At 42.2% G+C, this 23,579-nt stretch overlaps 1 protein-coding gene and 1 pseudogene across 3 annotated transcripts; one reads left to right on the forward strand and one right to left on the reverse strand.

Annotated features, from left to right (window-relative positions):
• Positions 1–1,067: 1,067 nt before the first annotated feature.
• On the reverse strand, positions 1,068–23,537 carry cnbpb (CCHC-type zinc finger, nucleic acid binding protein b). Of its 3 annotated transcripts, none has more exons than XM_072472565.1 (5): positions 23,370–23,537; positions 9,969–10,106; positions 7,278–7,340; positions 6,997–7,195; positions 1,068–2,058 (listed from the first exon to the last, which is right to left on the reverse strand). In XM_072472565.1, exons 2-5 carry the CDS (start codon positions 10,087–10,089, stop codon positions 1,941–1,943), a joined length of 501 nt encoding a protein of 166 aa, XP_072328666.1. In that variant the 5' UTR covers positions 10,090–10,106; positions 23,370–23,537; the 3' UTR covers positions 1,068–1,940. The 3 variants fall into 3 exon arrangements, with proteins under 3 accessions (XP_072328666.1, XP_072328667.1, XP_072328668.1); XM_072472566.1 differs by lacking the exon at positions 23,370–23,537 and adding an exon at positions 23,219–23,363; XM_072472567.1 differs by lacking the exon at positions 23,370–23,537 and adding an exon at positions 23,039–23,057.
• LOC140388426 (small ribosomal subunit protein eS27-like) lies at positions 13,318–13,678 on the forward strand (annotated as a pseudogene).
• Positions 23,538–23,579: the final 42 nt, after the last annotated feature.

The following is a 23,579-nucleotide window of genomic DNA, read 5'->3' on the forward strand; positions in this document are numbered from 1 at the left end:
CAGTACAGCACAGTACAGGCCCTTCGACCCATGATGTTGTGCTGACCACTTGTCCTAATCTAAGATTAACTTAACCTACACCCCTTCAACTTAATAGAACATAGAACAGTACAACAGGCCCTTAAGCTCACAATGTTGTGCTGACCACTTATCGTAATCCAAGATCAACCTAACCTGTTGTTCATGATCATTCAATAGCTTTTGTAATGCACACAGAACCTAAAGTTCTTATATCTGGAATATCTAGCTCTTATTTCCATAAATCGTTCAGCCCACCATACTTTCATACAAAGAAATGTAACTCTTTGGGTCAGAGTTCAACACCCTTGATACAAATATTTTTGTTCTTTTGCTACTTCCAATTTTGTATCTCAAGCAGTTTTTGCTGGTCTAGTCAATTACTACACATACTTTCCACTGTTAATTTTTGGCATGAAATCTACAATCCATCAACTGTTGGGATGAAAGTAGAAATTACACATGGACAGTCAAAAGAATTATCCAATTAGTTTGGAGAATTGGGTGAATTAGTATTATAGGGTTGAGACCGCCAGGCTGAATCATGAAGCTACCAGTTCCCTTAACATGCGAAGAAAATTCTGTTTTCATTTTAAAAAATCTCAATTTCTGATTCTCTCTCGATTCACTGTTGACCCAATTTTGTATCACCTCATTTAACCAAGTTATGTAGTCTCCACTTCCTAGGGCAGAAAGTACCAAAAAGCAATTCTCCTTGGGTATATCTCCTCCCCACCCCCCCCAACCCACAAAATATTATTTCCCAACTTCTTTAGAGGGCACAATAAAGACCCACACGTCAACAGGAAACAATTCAATCTACTTCTAAATCCTTATGAAGCAACAAAGCAGCTAAAATCAATCTAAACCCAGCAGAGCTGTCTAATGCCAGTTAGAATTCTCATTTTAAACAGCACATGCTTTGGACTTACCTCGAGTGCAAAGTACTCAAACCAGGTTTATACTCTTTTCCTCAAAATTAAATACAAAACAGCTATGCAAGTTGTACACTGAATACTCTGCAATAATCAAAGATCAGTCAGACAAGCTTTCCCCTTCCTCCTCCAGCTTTATTGATAGTTTAAAATTACATTTCTATAGTTCTAAGACTTCAGTTGCTTTTACCTTCTGTCTTAAAAAACTGATTTCAAGCAAATGATTCTTTACAGTAGTCTAATTGTATTATACAAAAATAACATCTTGATTTCTGTGAAAACACATTCAGCTGCTGTGTAGTTCCAATCCTGTTTGCTGTGTGTGTTGTGGTATTTCATAATGGGTATAATAGCTGCTAAACTACATTCAAAAATTTATTCAAACCTCTGCTTGAACATCTGTATCTCCAACACGGAGTCTGGTTTCAGCTACTGCAAGTTGGTTACTCCTATGATGCTTTTAAAAAAAGAAAACTGTACTTTTCAGCTGCAGACAGGTTTGGTCTTTGCTTCTCTGTTTACTCCCACTTTGCTGTTTACTGTACATAGGGCCCCGATACAGATGTTGGTTTATGTGATGAACTGCTCCCAAGATCAAACAATTCAAAGCCAACATTTCAAGAAATCACATGCGGAAGTTTTCAAAGACACTTCCAGGTTTGGTTTCCTCTCAGAATCACTTCCAGAACCCAAAGTGTCACTTATTGGGCTCATCGCTTACCACTCATTAATCCCTATACACCAGTGGCATGGAAAGGGGGTTCTTTTACAAAGCATTATACATAACACCTCTACCAAACTAAACATAAACATTTGTAGTTAAATGCAGAAAGTCAATTTCCACCCCTTTCCCCTCCTTTTACATTTTCACGTAAAGCTCACTTGGCCTGGGACTAGCCTCTATCTGCCAATCGTTGGCCAGTGAAGAGGATTCAGAGGAAATAATACAACCATCAATCAGAAAAAGGAGGGGCGACAAAGAAAGATTTAAGCTGTAGCCTCGATCGTGCATTCCCGTGCAAGATGTCCAGCTTCACCACAGCGGTAGCAGTTCACTTCACTTGCCTTGCTGCAATTGATGGCAACATGACCAGTTTCACCACACCTGTAATTTAAACAAGATAATTTTGACGCTTAAGCTCCAATATGCAAACTGAAAATAAACACTCAGTTTAAATTCATTATTAGAAGTAAATACACAAAAGTCCATAGCAAGAAACAGAAAGCATCATGCTCGGTCCATCCAGTGCCCGATTATAGTGGGCATGGTAGCGATGCTGTTTACTCACTATCTGTGATGGCTAGTGCATCAGGAATAGTTTTAAATCTTCAGATACTAAAATGCAACTTGTTTAAGTAACAGCTTCGGCATTCAGAGCTCCATCCCATAGTCGGGTGATTCCATTATTCGCGATTAATTATGAGGTGGATGTTTTTCAATCTAGGTAGAAGTGTAAAGCCGCCTTTTCATCTTCACTACTACCAGCATATAGTGTAAATGCATCTCTAATCTCAGCAAACATTGGGAAGCTCAAAGAACGCAACAAGTAATTGCACTTTCAACATGTTAACAGCTACTTGAGCTGCCCAAAACTGTTAGCGCACTTAGTTTAAACATCACCGTTATAACTGACACTTGTGGTAATAGCAAATGACAGTCACTCAATAAGAGTGGCTGCCTAGGATAAACAGGAATACAAGAAACTTTCTCTGCTACCCACCCCCAACCCAGTAGCTAGCATATAAATCTGGGGAAAACACAGCACCATTAATTCTCCACTCACAATCAAGTTAGCAAAGTCAACTACAAGAATTACTGCAAAATGTTTTTCTGCAAAAAATAGATATGCTGTCAAAAGCTTTTGCCTTGCCCTCTTAAATACATAATCATTGTCACAAGTAGGCCTACATTAACACTGCAATGGAGTTTTAAAAGCCCCTAGTCGCCATATTCCAGCACCTGTTCAGCTGGTAAGGGAATTGAATCCACGCTGCTTGCCTTGTTCTGCATCACAAACCAGCTGTCTAGCCCACTGGGCTAAACCAACTTCAGGATAGAATGTAGAAGTTCAAAGGGAGCAACAATTTGTATTGCATGGGAAAGAGAGAGAAGCTGGCAAGTCAACTTTTGATTGATCAGTGTTACCATGGAGAATGCATCTGGGAACTATTGCTCCCCCACTTTTGTTTCATTCAAACAAATAAATGGAATACTTGGGCATGACCCCTTTTGCCTGCAAAGGACAGATCCTTGCTTCCGAATATATTGCGAGCCTCACTGACGATCTTAAATTGGTTAACATTAGATGTGATACAATTCAGAATGCATTAATTATGTTAACAACGATTTACATTTGGGCTCAGAATGTGGTTCACCTGCACATCGCAAATCTGATTTACAACTATTTCAGGGATGTTACTTATGGTGGATCCTCCCCTTGACTGTTTCTCTCCTCGTTGGAATTTATCTATTGTATATTCTGAAATAGCCCTTTTTACATGCCACTGCATCTCGACTGATGAACACCCAAATTGCCAGTTCACTTCATTCGCTCAATTTTCATGCCCTTGTATTTGCCCTGAAGTTTAAAATACTAGTCTTAGCCCCACTCTTCTCTCCCTCAAAACTAAATGCAATATTTTGAACACTTATCTCGGGTCTCCTTCACAGAGGTCATTAATTAATCCCATCTTTTAAAATATTTGTTTAAAAATCCAAAGAATTGGGCAGACAGGAGATGAAATTTGACGTGCGCAAGGGATTCATTTTGGTGGCATAAAATAAATCAAGCAGCGTGGAAACATACCTGGGAGGTGTACATACATAAACCTTTAGATGAGATGGCAGGACGTTGAGATGGCTATTTAAAAAGGCTAAATAGCACATCAGCTTTACAAACTTAATTAAACACCGGTTAGGCACCAGCTGGAATATTGTGGTCAATTCTGAGCACTGCATTTTAACATGAATGCCAGGGCCCAAGGAGGTGCAAAGATCATCTATTGGAATGCCACCAGAGCCAAAAGGTTTCAGTTATGCGTGTGATGTGGAGAGATTGTGGTTGAGTAGGGTTGATAAGAGGTTTTCAAGATCAAGAATGGTCAGTAATCAGAGAACACAAACTAAAGTAGTTGGCAAAAAGAATCAGATTTCATAAGGGGAAAACTACGCAGCGAGTTTAGATGACCTGGAAAACACTGCCTGAAAAGGTGTGGTGAAACGGACTTGATAACAATGGCTGGAAAAAATTTCAGGGCTGTGGGAGGAAGAACAGGGAACTGGTACAACAGCTTTCTTTCATGGCTGAAGCAGTGTCCATATGCAGCAAGGCTTGGACAATCTTTCAAGTCTGGGCTGATATGTAACAGGTAACATTTGTGCCACAAGTGTCAGACAATGATGATCTTCAAGGAGAGAATTTAACCATCATTCGAAGACATTACCATGCTGAACCCCCCACTTTGGGAGGGTCAACATCCTGGAATTACCATTGACCACCATCACCGACAGTGTATACCATCTACAACATGCACTGCAGCAACTCACCAAGGTTCCTTCGATGACACCCTTCAAACCAGTGTCCTCCATCACCTAGAAGGATGAGGGCAGCAGATGCATGGGAACACGACTTGCAAATTCCCCTCCAAGTCATACACCATCCTGACTTGGGAACTAGATTACTCTTCTGTTACTGTCGCTGGGTCAAAAGCCCAGAACTCATTCCGTAACGGCACGGTGGTTGTTCCTACAACACATGGACTGCAGCAGTTCAAGAAGGCAGCTCATTACCACCTTCTCAAGGGCAATTAGTAATAGGCAACAAATGCTGGTCTGGCCAATAGTCCGCAGATCGCGTCACAAATGTTAAAAATTTCTAGGAATCCGCTGTGCAATGAAAGTTATAGTTTATTGGCTACAATTCCTCCTTCTGTAAATGAACCTTTTTTGCACCAGTGTCACCTTCACGGAAATCAAAGGTGGTTTGTTTTAGGCCAGGAAGTGGCATGGCTGGTTTGGCAGGTATGTAGAGGGAGAAGCACGATATTGGGTAGGCCACAAGAAATTGTGAGACCCCCAACTGGTTTCCTTCAATGTTTACATCATACACAATCCTTTCCTTCCACCCTGCCTCCTATATTCCATTTTCCCTTGTGCACAAAGCCTCCCTTTAAAAGGAAATATGGCAGCTAGTTCCACATTTCCATGTTAGAAAGCTCCCAAATTCTTTTGACCTATTAATGATCATGTCCAATGTTACCTGTGTCAGGATAGAGATTTCTAATCATTGTCATTAAATTCCAATGTGTATAATAACTAAAAACAAATTCAAATCCCAGATTAAATTTCTCAATTATTTTGATGCACAGAACCTAAACAATTTCAAACCTTAAGAAATAATGCAATTCAGTCCCAATTTTTAAAATCTTGTCTTTTTAAAGAGATTTTAGTACATGTATACTCAAATGCAAAACAGTAATTTGGGAGCAAAAGTCTAGGTGTTTGTCTAGTAAAAGCCAAGGAGCTACAAGTCAAAATTAAGATGTAACAACACTACTGACATGAAAAGAATTCCAATACGACAAGTTTATTTAAGCATTTTCCATTCTAAATGTGTGCAGACAAAACTTCAATAGATACATTGAACACCTAGTTTTTGTTTTAGCGGAGCTAAACTCATGACAAGTACTAGATGATAACCTCCATTTCTTTTCAGGTTTGACAAAGATGCAGTTTGTATATGGTTGACATGCTAACCAATGGTTATTTATCCTTCAAATCTCATACATTACCACACGATCAAATTTGAAGATCAGCTGATCTCATTTCAGTTACTTATGTAATATTTTAGTAATGCATAGTCGGTAGCCCTGAAATGTACTGGTGTAGCAAGCATACAGTACCTCCGTGATATGCCAATGTACTGGAATTTTAGTCGTTTAATTTCCTTTGGTTTGCCAGATGTACCAATTTATTCAGCATTTTTCAAATTAAAAATTTGAAACAGTGACCAGCTAATGCTTCCTTGACGGCAATTTGGTGCTGGAGCCTTAGGTTTGACAGGCAAGCTCCACAACTGGCTCAGAAACCTCCCCCGAAGATTACATTTACAGTTGGCATTCCACGAAAGGCTCACATCAGACTCGGTTGGCTTTGCGAAGTGGTTGGGCCATACAAGACCAGAAGATTTCAGACCTGGTCCACTCAGCCAGGATAACACTTGAAGCAATGGCATCAAGAACACAAGTAATAGGAGGACGACGACATACAGCCACTCAAGTGTGCTCTGCCATTCAGAAAGATTATGGTCTTCTACCCGACTCCACCACTTGTCCCACATCCATAAACCCTAATGCATATTCAATGACCGAGCGCCTAAAGCCCTCATGGCAGATAACAATATTTATCTTCAAAGTGACTGGGGTGAGGAGAAACGAGAGAAAAGAGGACATAACTCAGTAACAGCCCCCATCTTGTATGCACTCATGTAGACTTGGGCTCAGCTGTAATGCCTGGTTTTTGGAATAACCAGAGAACGGCTCATTTAATGGGATGGCCATATGGGCAAACCTCAGGAAGGCACTCCCTTTTAGCCTAGTAGAGTCAATACTGGCATTAGCCAACGGGTAGAGCCAATATTGACATTAGACAAAGGGGCAAGGTGTGCAGAAAACTATCGTCACAAAAATATTACTGCCCAACATCACTGATTTCACAAGTCTAAATGCTTTTCTAACATCCCATTGACGACATGAATTTTTATATACCCTGCACTTTCATGAATGCTTCACTACTTTTATCTACACAGTAGTGATGTTTTTAAAACCAAGGCAGCAAATGGACAGTTGCACAAATAAAGTATTCAAAGTATGAATGTCCAGTGTGTGTTTGGATTGTGTAAAGTTATTCTTCCAGCAGACATTCACAGTCCAAGCGAAATGTTGCTTATTTTCAGAAGATATTTATTATTAGATGATTAGCAGATTAATCTACAACACACCAGCCAGGATTAAAATTCATCAAAATTGGCCACCTGCTTCATACCTATAGCACTTGACTTTGGTGCAATCCTTTTGAATATGCCCAAATTCTCCACATGAATAACATTTCTGCTCATCAGCATGATCACAGTCACGGGCCAGATGTCCAGGTCTGCCACAGTTATAGCAGCATTGCTCCCTCTCCTTCTTTGGCTCCTTGCAATCTTTGGCAATGTGGCCACCCTTGCCACAGTTGTAGCAGGCTGAAATGTGACAGCATAACAATTACTTTTGTTGCAACAAATTATTTTGGCCCACCACCACCAAAAATGTTTGTATATTTACCATCTTCCTGGAGCTCACAATCCTTTGCAAGGTGGCCCGATTCACCACAGCGATAGCAGATATCTGAAAATGGGAGTATATAGATTTAAAATGAGTTAATCAGCAAGTAATGAAAAAAATGCATGAGATAACAGGAGCATGTGTAGCAGATATTTAATTATCACTTGGAATCCTCTAATTCTATTTAGAGAATGACAAACGCTGAAAACAATACTGAATACAAAATGTAGGCTACTGCATCAGAATAGAATTTAAAGTTTTCTAATATTGTGTACATGTGCAATTCTAATTTCTTTACCCACACAAGTTAGCTCCATTTTGTTGAAACATGCACCTGTGTCATGGGATATGCCCCAATACTTGATTGCCGTTATGTGGAGACCATGATCACTAGTGGAACTATTTATTTCCAGTGAATGCGTCTAAATTTAGCTCAGAGGGAATGAGTATTTGTTTGCCATTGGTAGGCATGGTCTCAATCAAGTGTTTGGTGAGCATTACTTGTCAAAAAGTACTAAAAATTATGTAACTGAAAGAGTTACCATGCTTTCCATGAAAGATACCCATACTAATTCAGATGATAATTTGAAGCTGCAGGACAATGGAAGGAACTTCCCTTTCCACCTGAGGTTTATCCATCTTGGGCATACTTTGACATCCAAGGGGGGAGAAAAACTTTCCACTTGCAGCCTTAATGCAATATTTATTTATTTTTAATACAGTTAGATCCAGAGTGGTCAAACTCCACTTGGATTACTGATGCCATCATAAAAAAAGAGACACCAAACATTTGATGGCTTTTGCCACAGGAGAGATGACAAGTTACCAAATAATTTGACAGAGCCTGCCCATGTTATGGGTCCATTTAATTGGGAAAACACCATCACCGAGACAACCTCACTATTTGCGACTTTGTACTCTTGCAGGGCGTGGGCCAGGAGTAGTTTATTTTCAAATGTAGGTTAGTCATAGCAGAATCAGAAAAAAATACTGGCTAGTGGAGAAACAATGTCACTTGCCAGTGCCCTGGAAGAAAGCTGCCCACAAAAGATGGAATGATCGATGGTATGGATTTCCCCTTTCCCGATGTCAGTTCGAATCTGGCACTAAACGAAGGGGATTTCCAGATGTATGGCATGAAGGTAAAGTAGCCAATGACATTGAATTTTAACTTTTAATTAAAATGCGTGTGAAATATATACATGTGATTATGGTAAAAAGCTGAAATATCAATAAGTAATTTTAAAAATATGTGAATTTCATAAACGGAAACATTTTGCATTGCACTTTTTTAGGACATTGAAATTATTCAGCAGTGATTATGAACTTCGTCTGCCATTAAAAACGGAGTGACACAAGATTTCTCTTGAGGATTTACCCCCCCCCCCCAGTCACATTAATAGTATGAAAGGGCAGATTTGTCACTTCGATGACTGTTACTCGACTGCAAGCACACCTACACAAAGCCATGCCCATCTTTCGTGGAATTCCATGGCTGAATCTGAGCTCAAATTAGGACAGCCAAGTCTGAATAAACAACCAACCTCAGACTGCGCCAGGGAGAGGGATGCCATCAGTGACTAGGGAGCAGTCAGTGGTAAGGACAGAAGGCAATGGCTTCAGTCATCCTAATATTTAAATGGATGAACTGTTGCTCATCCACACTGGATGTCAGATAAGCAGCACTTTTAGAGATTACGCAGAGGTGATGGGGAGATAGAATCAGTGCAGGAGACCATTCAGCCCATCAAGTCTGCACAGGCCCTTTGAAAGAGTACCCAACTTGAGGCCACAAAGGGGCTATTTAGCATTGCCAATCCACTTAACCTATACATCTTTGGACTGGGTGTTGTCAGTGCACTCACTGAAGTCATGTTTGTGGATGTCACCAAGGGACAGCATGTAGGTGGGAAATAGAAGCAGACCTAGGACAGATTCGAAGGAGACATCAGAGGGAACCATGTAGCAACAAGTAGAGGGGCATTACAGGTGATTCCCTGCCTACCATGAGAATAACTAAAATCAAGAGCATGTAGTCCCTCACAGGTGGATATCAGTGGAGTGGTCACCATTGAGAAGGATAGAGGATAGATATGTCAGTCATAAATTGTACAAGAGCCATCTGGTAACTTGGGCAGATGTGGAAACCCAATGGAAGGGATTCGACCATGGAGTTTCAGGAAAGATGGGTTATGGATTTGACTAGTTAACAACATGCTCAAGGGGTTTTCACACTTCAAAATCCTCAAATATTTTCACAGCATGTAACCCATTATTTGACAAAGGAAAACTTTTAACTTCAAATTACAAAGTAATTTCTATAGAAATGGGCTGTAACACATTTAGTTATGAAAAGTAAAACCACATCCTTCAATTAGTTAAATTAGATCAGAACTATCAAATCCAATATCAAAATATATGTCTGAAATCAGCAGGCTTATTTTATTTCAGACTCCACCGATTCATGCTTAAAAATAGGAATGATTATTCAATTACACTGACAAAACTAGGGCTATATTCAAGTTGAGATTATGGACCAGCTAATTTGGGATTCCAAACAAGACTCCTTATGTATGAGCTGCGAGGAAGAACTCGGGACATCCTAGAACACTTTTGATCTTCTGGTTTAATAGGCTCGCTAGTATTGCTCCAAGCTTCTCTGCCAAGACTAAAAGCAAATCCTTATGTTACCTCTTGAAGCAGTGAAACTTCCTCTGCCACGACCTCTAATCCGACTGCGGCCACCAGCACTTGGGCAGTCACGTGCCCAATGCCCAGTATACCCACATGCAAAGCACTCCTGGTTGCTCATGGTGAAGTATATTCAGTCTAAAAGGGGGGAGAAAATAGGACACTTCGTCAAAATCATGCTTTATTTTCTTTAAAAAGTTTTATATCTCTACTTGGCAGCTTGAGGATAGATCATGTTTGCATTCTTGGGACTAGAAATTGTTCAATGCCAACTAAATCAATCTTAAGAAATATTGTCCTAAGATACAACTTCACAATAGTTCTTTTTAAAAGTACCTACAGATTATCGAGAAATGCAACAGTAATGCCACCCACTGAATGCATAAGCAACTTGTTGTAAATGGTATTCACAGCAAAATCCAGCCACGGTATAATAAGATTAATCTGCGCCTTTTCTCATTTGTTCAACATTTAGGTCAAAGAGACACATATTACCAATATTTTCATATCACTGCACTTTGAACTCCTCCTTTCTTGGGCGTGCAGAGTTTGGCCAGCACCAGTGGGTAGACTGGATGCAGCCAATATGCAACTGGTAGGATGCATTCTTCACCAGTTACCACATACTATGGAGGCATTAGCTCCTGGTCTGTTTGCACGGATTCATCCATGCAATGATTCACCCGTACAATACAAAAAACTTAGCAATCACTGCTAAAAAGAAACATAGAACAGAACAGTACAGCACAGGCCCTTCAGCCCACGATGTTGTGCCGACCATTTATCTTAATCTAAGATCAACCCAACCTTCAATTTACTGCTGTCCATGTGCCTGCCTAAGAGTTGCTTAAATGTCCCTAATGACTCTGACTCCACCACCAAGTGGTGGCAGTGCATTCCACACACCCACCACTGTGTAAAGAACCTACCTTTGACATCTTCCCCTATACTCTCCTCCAATCACCTTAAAATTATGTCCCCTCTTGACAGCCATTTCCACCCTGGGGAAAAGTCTGACAGTTGTGGAAATTTTTATTTGCACAATATTTTTGATGTATAGGAGAGCCCAAAACCAATAGGTTGACACAAGTAGTACCAATCATCAAATTAAAATACAAGATGTAGACACAAGGGCATGCTGGGATCTGTAGCCTTGAATCTGGGACTTCAGTGGAGTGTGATGATTTTGAAAACCTTAATGAAATCCAGATTGAGCATCTCATGCCCTGCAACTTTCAATTCAACATACTTGCAAGCATTTCAGAAATAAATTATGTTGCATTAGATTTAATTTTGTCGTCTTAGAATTTTCAACTTTGTTTTCCATACAGTTCCTAAGCCAGCAGATAAGGCATTAAAATATTTGCAACTATTGATTTCCCCCAATATTGCTCAACTTTAACCAATTGTTTGATTCTTTGAAATGAATATTTTTCCATTGTTGTTTGATTTGGCCCAGTCCTGTTACTACTGTGATTTGTTGCCGTTTAAAAATGAAGGAAATCTTCAAATGCAAACATATAAACACAAACACGCAGTAGTTGCCGCATAAGTGATAAAATCGCACTTCCAGCAGCTGAATTTGATATTTCCATTTTTCCAGATATCCACATTGCAGTTATAAAAACTTATTGTCTGCAATTAGTCCATTTGGACACTCTGCTGAATGTACCAATTTCAGCTGAACTTGGGTAGGGTTATATTGAAATTAGGTTCAATGATTCAGCTTGTCCTATGCTCAACAGTTACCTAGAAAAACCTCCGCCAGTGCCACGGTACATAAATAAAAATTTGAAAAAGATTGGCCCAAACAGTGAGGCAGTGCTCTTACCATTAGAGAACATCCACACATGAACAGAAACGTAGAAGTCAAGAAACTGCAGTTCAAATTGTTTTGCACTTAGAAAACCAAAACTGCACTATACCAATATCTCACCCAAGAGACTTGCCATCGAAAGACTAAGAACATGAAGTTGCATCACTTAAAACAATAAATACTTGAATTCAAGTATAACTGAGCTTTGACAAATGACAAAGTTATCCAGACTGGAAAAGTTAGCTCCCTTTGCTTGCCACTGATGCTGTCAGGCCTGCTGAGATTGTCCAGTATTTTCACTTTTTGTTTCAGATTCCAGCAGCCACGGTAATTTGCTTTTATAACTGAACTTGGATTGGATCAAGTCTTGATTACTGCCAAACAACTTCAGTTTAATTATTCTGGGTGATTTTTAAACAATTAGATATAATTTCATATTCCCAGACACACTATTGCTTACATAGTTCACATGTTCCAGCAGGGAGCCTCGCTGTTTCAGCTTTCTAATTACAAGTTGCAGTTTATTGGTCTGGGGACAAGCACATGGGTAATGAATGATAAGTGCTGTCAGTTCACCACTGATCACAGAACCCAAGCCATTGAGGATATATTTAGTTACATATTCCTAGCCAGAAAGCCTTAGCTCAAATGAACAAAGGATACCATAGCTGACCCACCAGTTGGTTACTAGCACATTTGGAACTGCCCCCAGCAATACTAATTGCCAAGGGAGAAAGGAAAACAAAAATTGACGAAAAGAATTAATACAATCGGACAGCTCCCCCCTGAAAAAGAGAGCTGGGTGAATGCAATTAAACCTACATTTGATTAAATGGCAGCAAAAAACATCGACATGAGGCCTGCATGGCAAACAATTATATCCAGTCAATGCCAACATGCTGTTAAATTAAACCTTGCTCATGCATCTAGCCTATCTCGAGTGGCTAGCACCACTTAAGGGGAAGCAACCAGGGAAGACTATTTTAAAACTGGCAATGTGTAAATGAGACAGGGTTAATTAATTGCCTCATTGTAAAAGGAACCTCTAGGCAGTGGTTTTTCAAAGTGGTGGGTGAAAAATTCCTTTTGATGTTGAGACTCCATAGTTAGTTATTAACATAGTAAGCTCCAAATTAAAATGCTACGCTGCTGAAGCTGACCCATGACACCACATTATAAACACAAAAGGGCAGCACGGTGGCACAAGTTAGCACTGCTGCTTCTTAGCAAGGTCCCAGATTCAATTCCTGCTTGGGTCACTTGTCTGTGCAGAGTCTGCATGCTCCCCCAGTGTCTCCGTGGGTTTCCTCCAGGTGCTCTGGTTTTCTCCAACAAAACAAAGACGTGCTAGATGGTGAATTGGACATTGAATTCTCCCTCTACCTGGACAGGCGCTGGAGTGTGGCGACTAGAGGATTTTCACAATAACTTCATTGCAGTGTTAATCTAAGCCTACTTGTGACAATAATTAAGATTATTAGTAAAGCCCCATGAGACTGTCAGCATTCTGTAGTAGGCTTTTCCACGCGAAAGATGCCCCTGGCTAAAGATTTATTGCACCCGTCTCCCGAGGAGAAGCGGAAACACAAGAAGCGTCTGGTGCAAAGTCCCAACTCTTACTTCATGGATGTCAAATGTCCCGGTTGCTACAAAATCACTACTGTGTTCAGCCACGCAGACTGTCGTGCTGTGCGTCGGCTACTCCACTGTTCTCTGCCAGCCCACCAGAGGAAAAGCTAGGTTAACAGAAGGCTGTTCCTTCAGAAGAAAGCAGCACTAAAAATGAAAGTTGGCCTTTGAGGGTGGGCAAGACGCCACACAGCCAGGCATCGAGAGACTGGCTGAGGGGTACTGATTCGCTCCCTTGGCATCTGGATGGCGGCACACTGGAGATGGACGGGGGAGAGTGTCATGTCCCGAAGCTTTGCCCACCCTGGTTTATAGAAGCATTTTTGGACCTTGCTGGGTTTGTGAGATTTGTGAAGAATTGTCAAATAAAATTACATAAAATTATTTTTTTAAATGTTTAAGCATTCTGTAGTAGTATCTCCCTGTAGTCTCCAGTAAACAGGCATTTCTTTTGCTATTCCCCTTCACGGCGAGCTACAAGGGGTTAGATTTTCCATTTTCATAAAGATAAAGACAGCACAAAGGAACTGGCTGAAGTCTACACCTGATGTGCATTGCCCTCACCTCCTTTGAACCAGATTAAAGGGAGATGGTGAGGAGAAAGCAGGCTACCCTTTTACATTAAAAGCAGCCACTACATGTGTCGAGAATATCAGCCAGCTGGCAAAAATGGGCCCCGGGGGAAAGAGTTTGAAAAACAGTACTTTAGATAAAATGATAACATGATGAATTTGTTTTGAGTGAAATATGGGTCTGAAACTAGTGCCATAAACTTAAATAAAAGTAATTACAAAAGCATGACGGTGGAGGTGTCCAAAATAGACTTGAGAGGCAAGGTGGTAGAAAGTGGCGTGAAACATTGAGGAATTTCTCATTCTTTAAAACTCTACAATGCTAACTAAGGACATTGTCTATGGATTTACCTTGTGTTGCCCTATTATGTATTTTCTTTTCTTCTAGAAACGATCTGTTTAAGCTGCTCGGACAAAATCCTGTAACTCCTCAGTCCACGTGACAAACAAATCCAATAGGGGGGGAAAAATATCAAAGGAGAAATCATAAGAGTAAATTATGAAAGATATGAAAGAGCTTCTGCAGGGGCAGCACGTTTGGATGTTCCCCGTGTTTGCGTGAGTTTCTCCCCCAGTCCAAAGATGGGCAATTACCCCTTAGTATCCCAAGGTGAGCAGGTTAGGTTACAGGGGTGGGAGGCAGTGGACCTGGATAGTGCGCTCCTAAGGAGGGTTGGTGCAGACTTGGATGGGCCAAATAGCCTCCTACTACACTTAGGGATTCTATATGTAAACACCATTAAATACTGAAAATGGAGAAAGAAAACTTCAAGATGCTGAACAAGTATTTTCTATCTGTCTTGACAATAAGACTCTTGTAGTGATGGCATGTGCTAAAACTGGAGCCTGGGTTCATATCACACCATGGCAGCTGCTACTATTTAAATTAAAATCTGGAATTAAAAAAAAAAAATTGTGGAGTACACGGGGAGAATGTGCAAACTCCACATGGACAGTGACCCAGAGGCGGAGCGAACCTTGGACCTCCGCACCGTGAGGCAGCAGTGCTAACCAATGCACCATGTTGCCCTTAATAAAAACTATCTTGAGCAGTAGTCTCAGTAATGGTTACTGCAATGTCATTAGTCTTCTGAAATCTAGAGCTTCTACAGCTCTCTAGGGCAAGAGAATTCCAAAGATTCACCACCCTCAGTGAAGAAATTCCCTCAGTCTTAACATGGCATATCCCTTATTCTGAGGCTATGTCCTCTGGTTTTAGACTTACCAGCCAATGGAAACATCTTTTCTACACCTACCTGCCAGCCTGTAAATCATTCAAGTTTTGAGTGTCCCTTGTATCTGTGCAGGTCCACTGAAAGAGCAAGTCACCCAGTACTATTCTTCTGCAAATCTTTCCCATTTCAGATAATTGCCTTCTGAAAGCTTCAACTAACCCAGCACCATACTCAGGCAATGCATTCCAGATTGTAGCCATTTGCTCCAAGAGATGGCTTTCCCTCATGCCATCAATGCTTTTGTTTCACCAATTACATTAGTCTGTGGTTCATATCCCTCCACCAATGGAATTTCTTCCTACCTACACCTGGAGCTGTGTAGTCTGATCTCCTGGAGGAATACACTTGCATTAGTTCAAAAAAGTTTCACACATTAATTCCTGTGCTGAAGTGATGGTCTTATGGTTGAGCAGGTTGAACCTCCAATGCCAGGAATCATGCTAGAGAAAGCTGGCCACGGTATCACAAGAATTGGAACCATGAGTGGTTAACTTCAATGCATGTCTCTTCAATTACCATATTTCAGGCTTAGTGCACTGTCAGGTATTTCAACCATGACAGCCAAACACAGACTACATTCACGGAATTCTATCTTCTAAGACAGGATGGCACAGGTGTGCATATTTGCATGTCCCAATCCCCATTAAGGACCACTACAGGCCAATATTGGGATGCCCATTGCAGAGCCCAGTTACAGGGTTGAAACCACAGAAATAACTATCCTCATCCCTAATCCTCCCCATTTTCCCCCCAATAGAAGAAATGCAGATGGCGCAAGCATGCAACTATTTCATGCTCCTCCCTCCGAACACAGCTCTACACTTGTGCAATTTTCCTTTCATTACAGTTTTTCCTTTAATTAGTCAAGGAATGGAGTCAAGATGCAGCACCCAATCATGATTTCACACATTAGTTCAGGCACTGACATTGCACGTAACTAGGTGGTGGGATAGACGAGACATGGAGCACAAATGGATTGCAGCCAGTGGGTTAAGGGCAGTGCAGGTGTCAGTTCACTGGAGTGAGGTCTTTGATGGGGCAGCTTGAAGAGCACTGACAGGTACAATCATTGGAGGATTAGGTCTCCCATGGGCAATGGCAAATAGTAGGGAAAGAGTAAAGCACCAACTGAGACTCGACGATGATGCATGGAAAGTTCAAGTGCAGCAGAGGCAGCCACCCAATGAGTGACATCTAATCATCCGTCCCCCACATTACTAACATTGCTGAGATGTCACACTGGGTGAACGAGCGGCTGTCCTCTCAAAAACACTGAACAAGACCTCTCACCCTACCACTGCCAGTAGCTGTGCCACAGCCGGCCACCCCAGGCTGCTGCCTCCCATGTAAGCTTTCTGCAGTCTCCTCCACTGGAAGGCAGCAGCTTTCTGCATTCACCTGGGTAGCATTATATAGCATGGCACTATCACCATCCTGGAGTTGGGCCAAGGGGAAATTGGCTGTCTGCAAAATGGCATGATTTCATTTCTAAATCTAGTTTGAAAGGTTTATTTTGTGGTGTTGTTTTGTTTGTGTGGCCTTGTGGACACTGATGGTCAGTAAGAGCGCAATGGGTGAAAGGGGTTGCGGTTACTGTTATCACATGAAAACAAGCAGAAAAGGGACAGTGTATATTGTCTCCTGACTTTCTCGCTGTGTAGCCAGCAAGGACTGTACTTTTGCACTTGTATGGTTGCACAACATGCAGCAGACTGCCATGAATCTCGAAAAGTCCTGAGCTGCCAAGTAGATTGGCTAGGGCAAAACCATAGCATTCACAGTGCAGGCCATTTGGCAAATCGAGTCTCCACTGGCCCTTGGAAAAAGAACCTTACCTCCACCGTATCCCCACTGTACTTTTTTGGACACTAGGGGAAATTTATCCTTAATTAACTAAGCCATCCCAAGAGTTGTAAGACAAATAGTAATAATAATCTTTGTCACAAGTAGGCTTACATTAACACTACAATGAAGTTACTGTGAAAAGCCCCTAGTCGCCACACTTCGGCGCCTGTTCGGATACACAGAGGGAGATTTCAGAATGTCCAAATTACCTAACAGCACGTCTTTCGGGACTTATGAGAGGAAACCGGAGCACCCGGAAGAAACCCACAGACACGGGGAGAACATGCAGACTCCGCACTGACAGTGACCCAAGCCGGGAATCGAACCTGGGACTCTGGAACTGTGAAACAACTGTGCTAACCACTGCTACTATGCTGAAAAATAGTTTCAACAAGTAATATTCAGTTCTATCTATGAAGGCTGCAGTCAGCCGTGTCATCAATGGGTATCCATTGCTGTCCAGTAGCCATTCTTATATCCTGTAGCAGCTCAATGTGATATAGTTCACCCCACAATGTGCGCAGCAAACCCAACGTGATGGAATGAGGCTTCCGGAACTCAAAAAACAGGCGCTTCCATCAAGATCAGGACTATAGACATTACAGATAGAGGCGTGGGATCTTTCAATTAATAGATCAGGTCAAAGATCGCATGGTTCGATCCCGGCTCTGGGTCACTGTCCGTGTGGAGTTTGCACATTCTCCCCATGTTTGCGTGGTTTTTGCCCCCATAACCCCCAAAAAATGTGCAAGCTATATGGATTGGCCACACTAAATTGCCCGGAATTGAAAAAATGAATCGGGTACTCTAAATTTATGCCCTGTCGCATCAGCCATTTACGACTAACAGGAGGTTCCACAAACATCCCCATGCTTAATGATGAAAGTCTAGCATGCAGATGCAAAAGGCAAAGCAGAATCATTTGCAGTCATCTCCAGCCAGGAGCTTCAAGTTGATGATCCAACCAACAAGTTAGGAGTTGAATGGCAATGACCATCTCCAGATGGTCTGGTCATCGTCCTATGACATTCAACAGTATCATTACCGAACACCCAACATCAACATCCTGGCAGTTACGAATTATTAGAACTTCAACCTGATGAGCAATAACTCTGGCTTCAGGAGATCAGAGGGCTGGAATTTTGCAAGGAGTAATTTAATTCACCATCCGAGTCTCAAATCCTATCTACCAACAAAACACCTCAGTAGTGTGATGGAATACTCTACACTTGCCTGGATGAGTGCAGCTCCTGTAAGTTTAATACCATCCAGACCAAAGGAGCTTGCTTGACCAGCATCCAATTTGTTACTTGCAAAGTAGTTGGAGTGTACCGTCTGCAAGATTCACTGTGAAACCCCCCTCTATGGGTGTACCTAAATCAAACTGCAGTGCTCAAGGTGACCAACACCTTCGACAGCAATTAAAGCTCACATTCTATAAACAAAATGTAATTTTCCATTAATCTACAATATTGAAAACATGCATACATAAGCTCAATGCGCATATTGTTACGTAGAAAATAATGTTTTTTTACTCGCCCCTCCAACCCAAATAGCATTCAATTTTGAAATAAGTACGGGGCAGCACAAGTGGCGTAGTGTTCCCCCCTTTACAACCCAAAGATGTACAGGTCAGGTGGATTGGCCGTGCTAAAATTGCCCGTTTATTGGAAAAGAATTGGGCACTTTAAACTTATAAAAATAAATTTGAAATAAATATATGCTTAATAGTTAACGGTCAGATCTTAATTTAAATCCATGAACACAAGATCCAACATGATTGCAACAAAGCTTTTATATCAAAATCATGTGCACACGTAAGAAGTCAAGCTCTGCTGATGAGTAAAATGGCACTCACGGAATCCCAAATAACAATTACAAAGTCACTGCAACTGTACACTAAATACTGATGCAGTAAATTCAATGTTTGAGATTCTCAATTGTAACTGATAGTTGAGATAACTGGTTAGCACAGTTGTTTCACAGCTCCAGGATCCCAGGTTCGATTCCCAGCTCGGGCCACCTTCTGTGCAGAGTCTGTACGTTCTTCCCATCTGTGTGGGTTTCCTCCGGGTGCTCCGGTTTCCTCCCAGTCCAAAGATGTGCAGGTTAGCTGGATTGGCCATGCTAAATTGCCTAGCGTCCAAAAAGATTAGGTGGGGTTACTAGGATAGGGTGGAGGTTTGGGGTGCTCTTTCCAAGGGTTGTTGCAGACTCGATGGGCCGAATGGCTTTCTTCTGCATTGTAAATTCTATATATCTATAAGATATTGCAGCACGTAAGGATAAGAGAGACTATTGAAACTAATCCCTCTAGCACACTCCCACCCAGAATCCAACTGTACCTGGAATACTGCCCCATTTCAGATATCATTTTTTAAATGTAAACCGGTGAGTTCTTAGATATGTTGAGAAGGGTGGTTTACTAATTTCCTAGGTACTGCATTTGTTACATATTCCGAAGTGCTCAAGCTGACAATATTAATCTAACTTCTATTCAATAAAACTTCTAATTCCATCCTACTCTATTAAGTCATTCTCTCTCTCCCCCCCCCGTTTGACTAGAACCAAAAAAAATGCTTTAAAAGGCGTTTTCAATCTCTCTACTAGACTTCTAGATTTCTGTGTCTAGAGATCAATATTTAATTCCTGGAGACTTGGCATCCATAGCTACAATGACATGTAGTATTTTTCTGCATTTTGGGCAATTGGTAGAGTGCGAGGAGGTAGTCTCTAACAATGTTTGACACCATGACTCAATTCGCACAAGATTTTGTAAATGCAATAAGCCATCCACCCATACAACGCAAGTCAACCCAAATGCAAAATGCCTACCCCTTAACTAGTTTGATATAAATCACTTTAATTGAGACAAACAGTTCCACATCTCAATTCCAATTCAACTAAGATTAGTTGAAAGGATATTACAAAGCCATCCTCTTGTACAAACCAAATGCAGTTTTACAAATGCTCATCTCAGGAAATCCTGTAGCATGTATAATACTCATTACTAACTTAACAATATCAGAGTTGTGGGCACCAGACCAAGAAATCTTAAAATTAGACATTTACAAGCGAGAGCTAAGTAACAGAGAATGACTCAAGTTACAAAATGGAAACTTAATAGTATTGGTTGAGCAAATTGCTCATCAAATGCACCCAAGTTGAAGCCAAATTTGCAGGTGGGCAAATTGATACAAGTGGCAAAATGTTAAATACCTATTCCACCCCAAAATATTTAATGCCCAATTCTTCTCTCCCCCCCCCCCCCCCCAATTAAGGGGAAATTTATCATGGACAATTTACGGGGGGGGGGGGGGGAAGAAAGGGAAAGAGACCCACAGACATGGGGAGAGTTGTGCACACGGACTATGACTGGGATCGAAACTGGAACTTCAGCACCGTGAGGCAGCAGTGCTAACCACTGCACGGTCCTTTAAATACCTCTTAATTGCATCTAACTTCCCAAATAGATCGTCCAACCTGGCTGTGCAGAACAGCAATAAACAAAACTGGTTTTGTACATTCCTCTTCTGGAATTAGGCTGCTTAGACACATTTATTGTAGGGGCTGCACTAAGTTTAACAGCAAGACTTGCTTTGGAAACGTCACTCCCATCAGACCGGGTGGCACAGTGGCCAGCACTGCAGTGTCTCATCTGCGTGGGTTTCCACTGGGTGCTCCATTTTCCTCCAATGTTCAAAGATGTGTGGGTTACGTGGATTGACCATGCTAAAATTGCCCCTCAAGTGTCCAACGGTTAGGTGGGGTTATGGGGATAGGATGGAGTGGGCCTAGGTAGTGCTCTTTCGGAAGGCCAGCGCAGATTCGATGGGCTGAATGGCCTCCTTCTGCACTGCAGGAATTCTATGAGACTAAGCTGATCACTCACCTGTTAAGACTGGTCTTCGGTTAAGAGTAAACATCCATATATCAATGGCAATGATTTATAATCAAATTTAATAAAGCAGCAAATATGACATAGCTCAAACTTTGGCTGCATATGCATTTATTTTCACAGCGAGGTTTAAATACAGCAATCTTTGAGATAGCACAAACTGCAGCCTCCTGTGCATGCCAGGTTTCCTTCACCCCATTATTGGCAGCCATGCCATCAGCTGTCTAAGCCTCAAAGCTCTAGAATTCCTTCCCTGAACCCCCCTGCCCTCAAGAAGCTCATTAAAACGTCTGACCAACACCTGTCCCAATATCTCCTTACGTGGTTTAGTGTCAATTTTGTGTCCCATAGTTCTCCTGTGAAAGAGGAATATTTTGCTGTTAAAAGCACTATGCTGGTGCTATTTCAAATGTCATCAAGAACAGTTAAACCAAAACAAGGGTGACAGTTACAGTTGAATGCAAAGACATGGAATGTAGTAAATTTTGGAAAAGATACAACGGTCACCTCTAAAGAGCAAGGCTAGGTGAAAAAACAGCAACCCATGGGTGCATAACATATTTAGAGAGATGTAGCTGTAAGTAGAAGTTCCATTTTTCACAAAGTGAATTATAAAAGCAAAGATGTGATGCTCTATTTAGCAAAGACGTAAGCTAGACCAGTTAGAATGCGGCTTTTGTTTGAAGAGAGAAAGAAGTCTAATCAAGGTGTCCAAGATTCTTCTGGTCAAATTAAGCATCCTTACATTTTTATTAATTCTTGGGGTGCAACCATTGCTGCATCTCCAAGTGTCCTTGAGTTGAATGGCTTGCCAGGCCATTGCAGTTGAATATCAATCACTCTGCTGCAGGCCTGGCATTGTGTAGAAGCAGACCAGGCAAAAGTGGCAGAATTTAAATTCCGCTAGTTCCCGAGGTGGGATCTGAACTCCAGCCTTTGGATATTATACCAGTAACATTATCACTAAACTACCACTCCAGTCAGTGGAGTCAGGATTATCACAAGAGCAAGAACTAGTGAATATCACAAGATCAGGTAAATGCAGCTTGGTAGTACAGTTGAAAAACACCGACATGGTAGGTCAAAACGATCTCCGTTACTTTCCCCCTGGATTGGAATAATTACTCAAAATGAATAAAGAACAAACAATATCCCAAAACGTGTATTAACATTTTCTAGGAGCAGCATGGTCAGCCACTGCAGATTAGAGCACGGTCTAATATTAATTGGCATCAATTATAAGGTCCAACAATGGGAGCTTTTAACAAGTTGATAAATATAATTATGTAATTTATTCATGGACTCATACTTACCTTTTATTCCCTCCACCCCACTCCAAATAAATTACAACATTCACAAGTATAACTAAAGTGTTTTTTTTTGGGGGGGGGGGGTGCAAGACGACAAATAATAAGAATTCGCATTTGCCAAGTAGATAGAAAATAGTACTTTATCCACTCTCGGCAGAAACACCCGAGAACGGGTGGCTCTGGGCCAAAAGAGAGCGGACAGCAGATGTGGCCAGTATAGGCCACCGCCCCACGCGGAATATCTCAATTCATTTTCCCGCCAAAGCCCAGCTCACTGCAGGTTTTGGGCTAAAACGCGCTTTTTTTTGGGGGGGGGGGGGGGGGGGAGGAGAAAGAGAGAACCGTCGTTTAACGCTCCCCCAACTCACCCCCCTCCCCAAAAATGAATCTGCTCACACGGCCAACCGAAGCCATGTGGCGCATGAAACGTGGCCTCGAGGTCGACTTGGAAGCCAGGAGAATGGCGCACACGGGCCTACAGGTCCAGCCCGTTTCAACTCGGCCTTCCCCGGATGTCAAGCGTGGCGGCGCCAAAAGGCGGTTACGGAAGCAGCAGCGCCCCCCTCCAAAAAAAAAACCCTCTGTGAAAAAAATTCAGTGGTAAAAATGACGGTTCCCCAGAGTCAGAGCCCCGAGTCTAAGGCCGGAGAAGAAAGCTGCGCGAGGGAGGTGGAGGGCCTGGGGGAGGGCGGCTCGACACGGACCACGCAGCTTGTATTTTCGGGCCTAGCGGCAAACACGCGCCTAGCCGCCGCCCACACCCACCAGGGACACCGCCGCGTTGTGAGTTGAAGCGGCCTCGGCTTGGGAGATTTTCCAGGCTGAAGACCCGTTAGATGATCGATGGTTTGAGGCGGGCGGCGGCCGGGGGGGGGGGGGGGGGAGGCTCGAGCCGCCAGCCTGACGCACAGGCCGCAATGCGCCGTCAGAAATTCACTTGTTTACCTCAGCACTTCTCCAGAGTTTAACCCTCGGGAGCCCGGCCAGCCTAGGGAGGGGGTGGGAGAGATGGGAAAAGACAGGTTTCACGGTGTCGCACTCAAGGCCGTAACGCGGTTTCGTCTTTATTTTTCTCTCGCCCTTCTGATCTACTCACGGTCTCAGCACTGCGCGCTCTCCTTTTTTTTCCTCCCCCCTCTCAGCCTCACGACCGCTGACTTTCGGTTTTTTCTCTCTCTGACTCTCTCCCTCTGCCCGCGTCACGCGCTTTGCACACGAGGGGAAAAAGGGCGGGGCCCTCTGCACACGGAACCTGTGGGGGGGGGGAACCACCAATCAGGTCAGCCCAATCGCCGAAGTTCCTCCT

The sequence above is a fragment of the Scyliorhinus torazame genome, chromosome 13, assembly GCF_047496885.1.
Source record: "Scyliorhinus torazame isolate Kashiwa2021f chromosome 13, sScyTor2.1, whole genome shotgun sequence".
Taxonomy (NCBI): domain Eukaryota; kingdom Metazoa; phylum Chordata; class Chondrichthyes; order Carcharhiniformes; family Scyliorhinidae; genus Scyliorhinus; species Scyliorhinus torazame.

What these genes read in the sequence shown, in the direction of transcription:
- cnbpb (XM_072472565.1), bottom strand. Translation starts at nt 10,089, where the DNA reads ATGAGCAACCAGGAGTGCTTTGCATGTGGGTATACTGGGCATTGGGCA. An exon ending in AAGTTTCACTGCTTCAAGAG is followed by an intron (nt 7,341 to 9,968) that starts GTAACATAAGGA and finishes TCCCATTTTCAG; the next exon opens with ATATCTGCTATCGCTGTGGT. An exon ending in TTGTGAGCTCCAGGAAGATG is followed by an intron (nt 7,196 to 7,277) that starts GTAAATATACAA and finishes GTCACATTTCAG; the next exon opens with CCTGCTACAACTGTGGCAAG.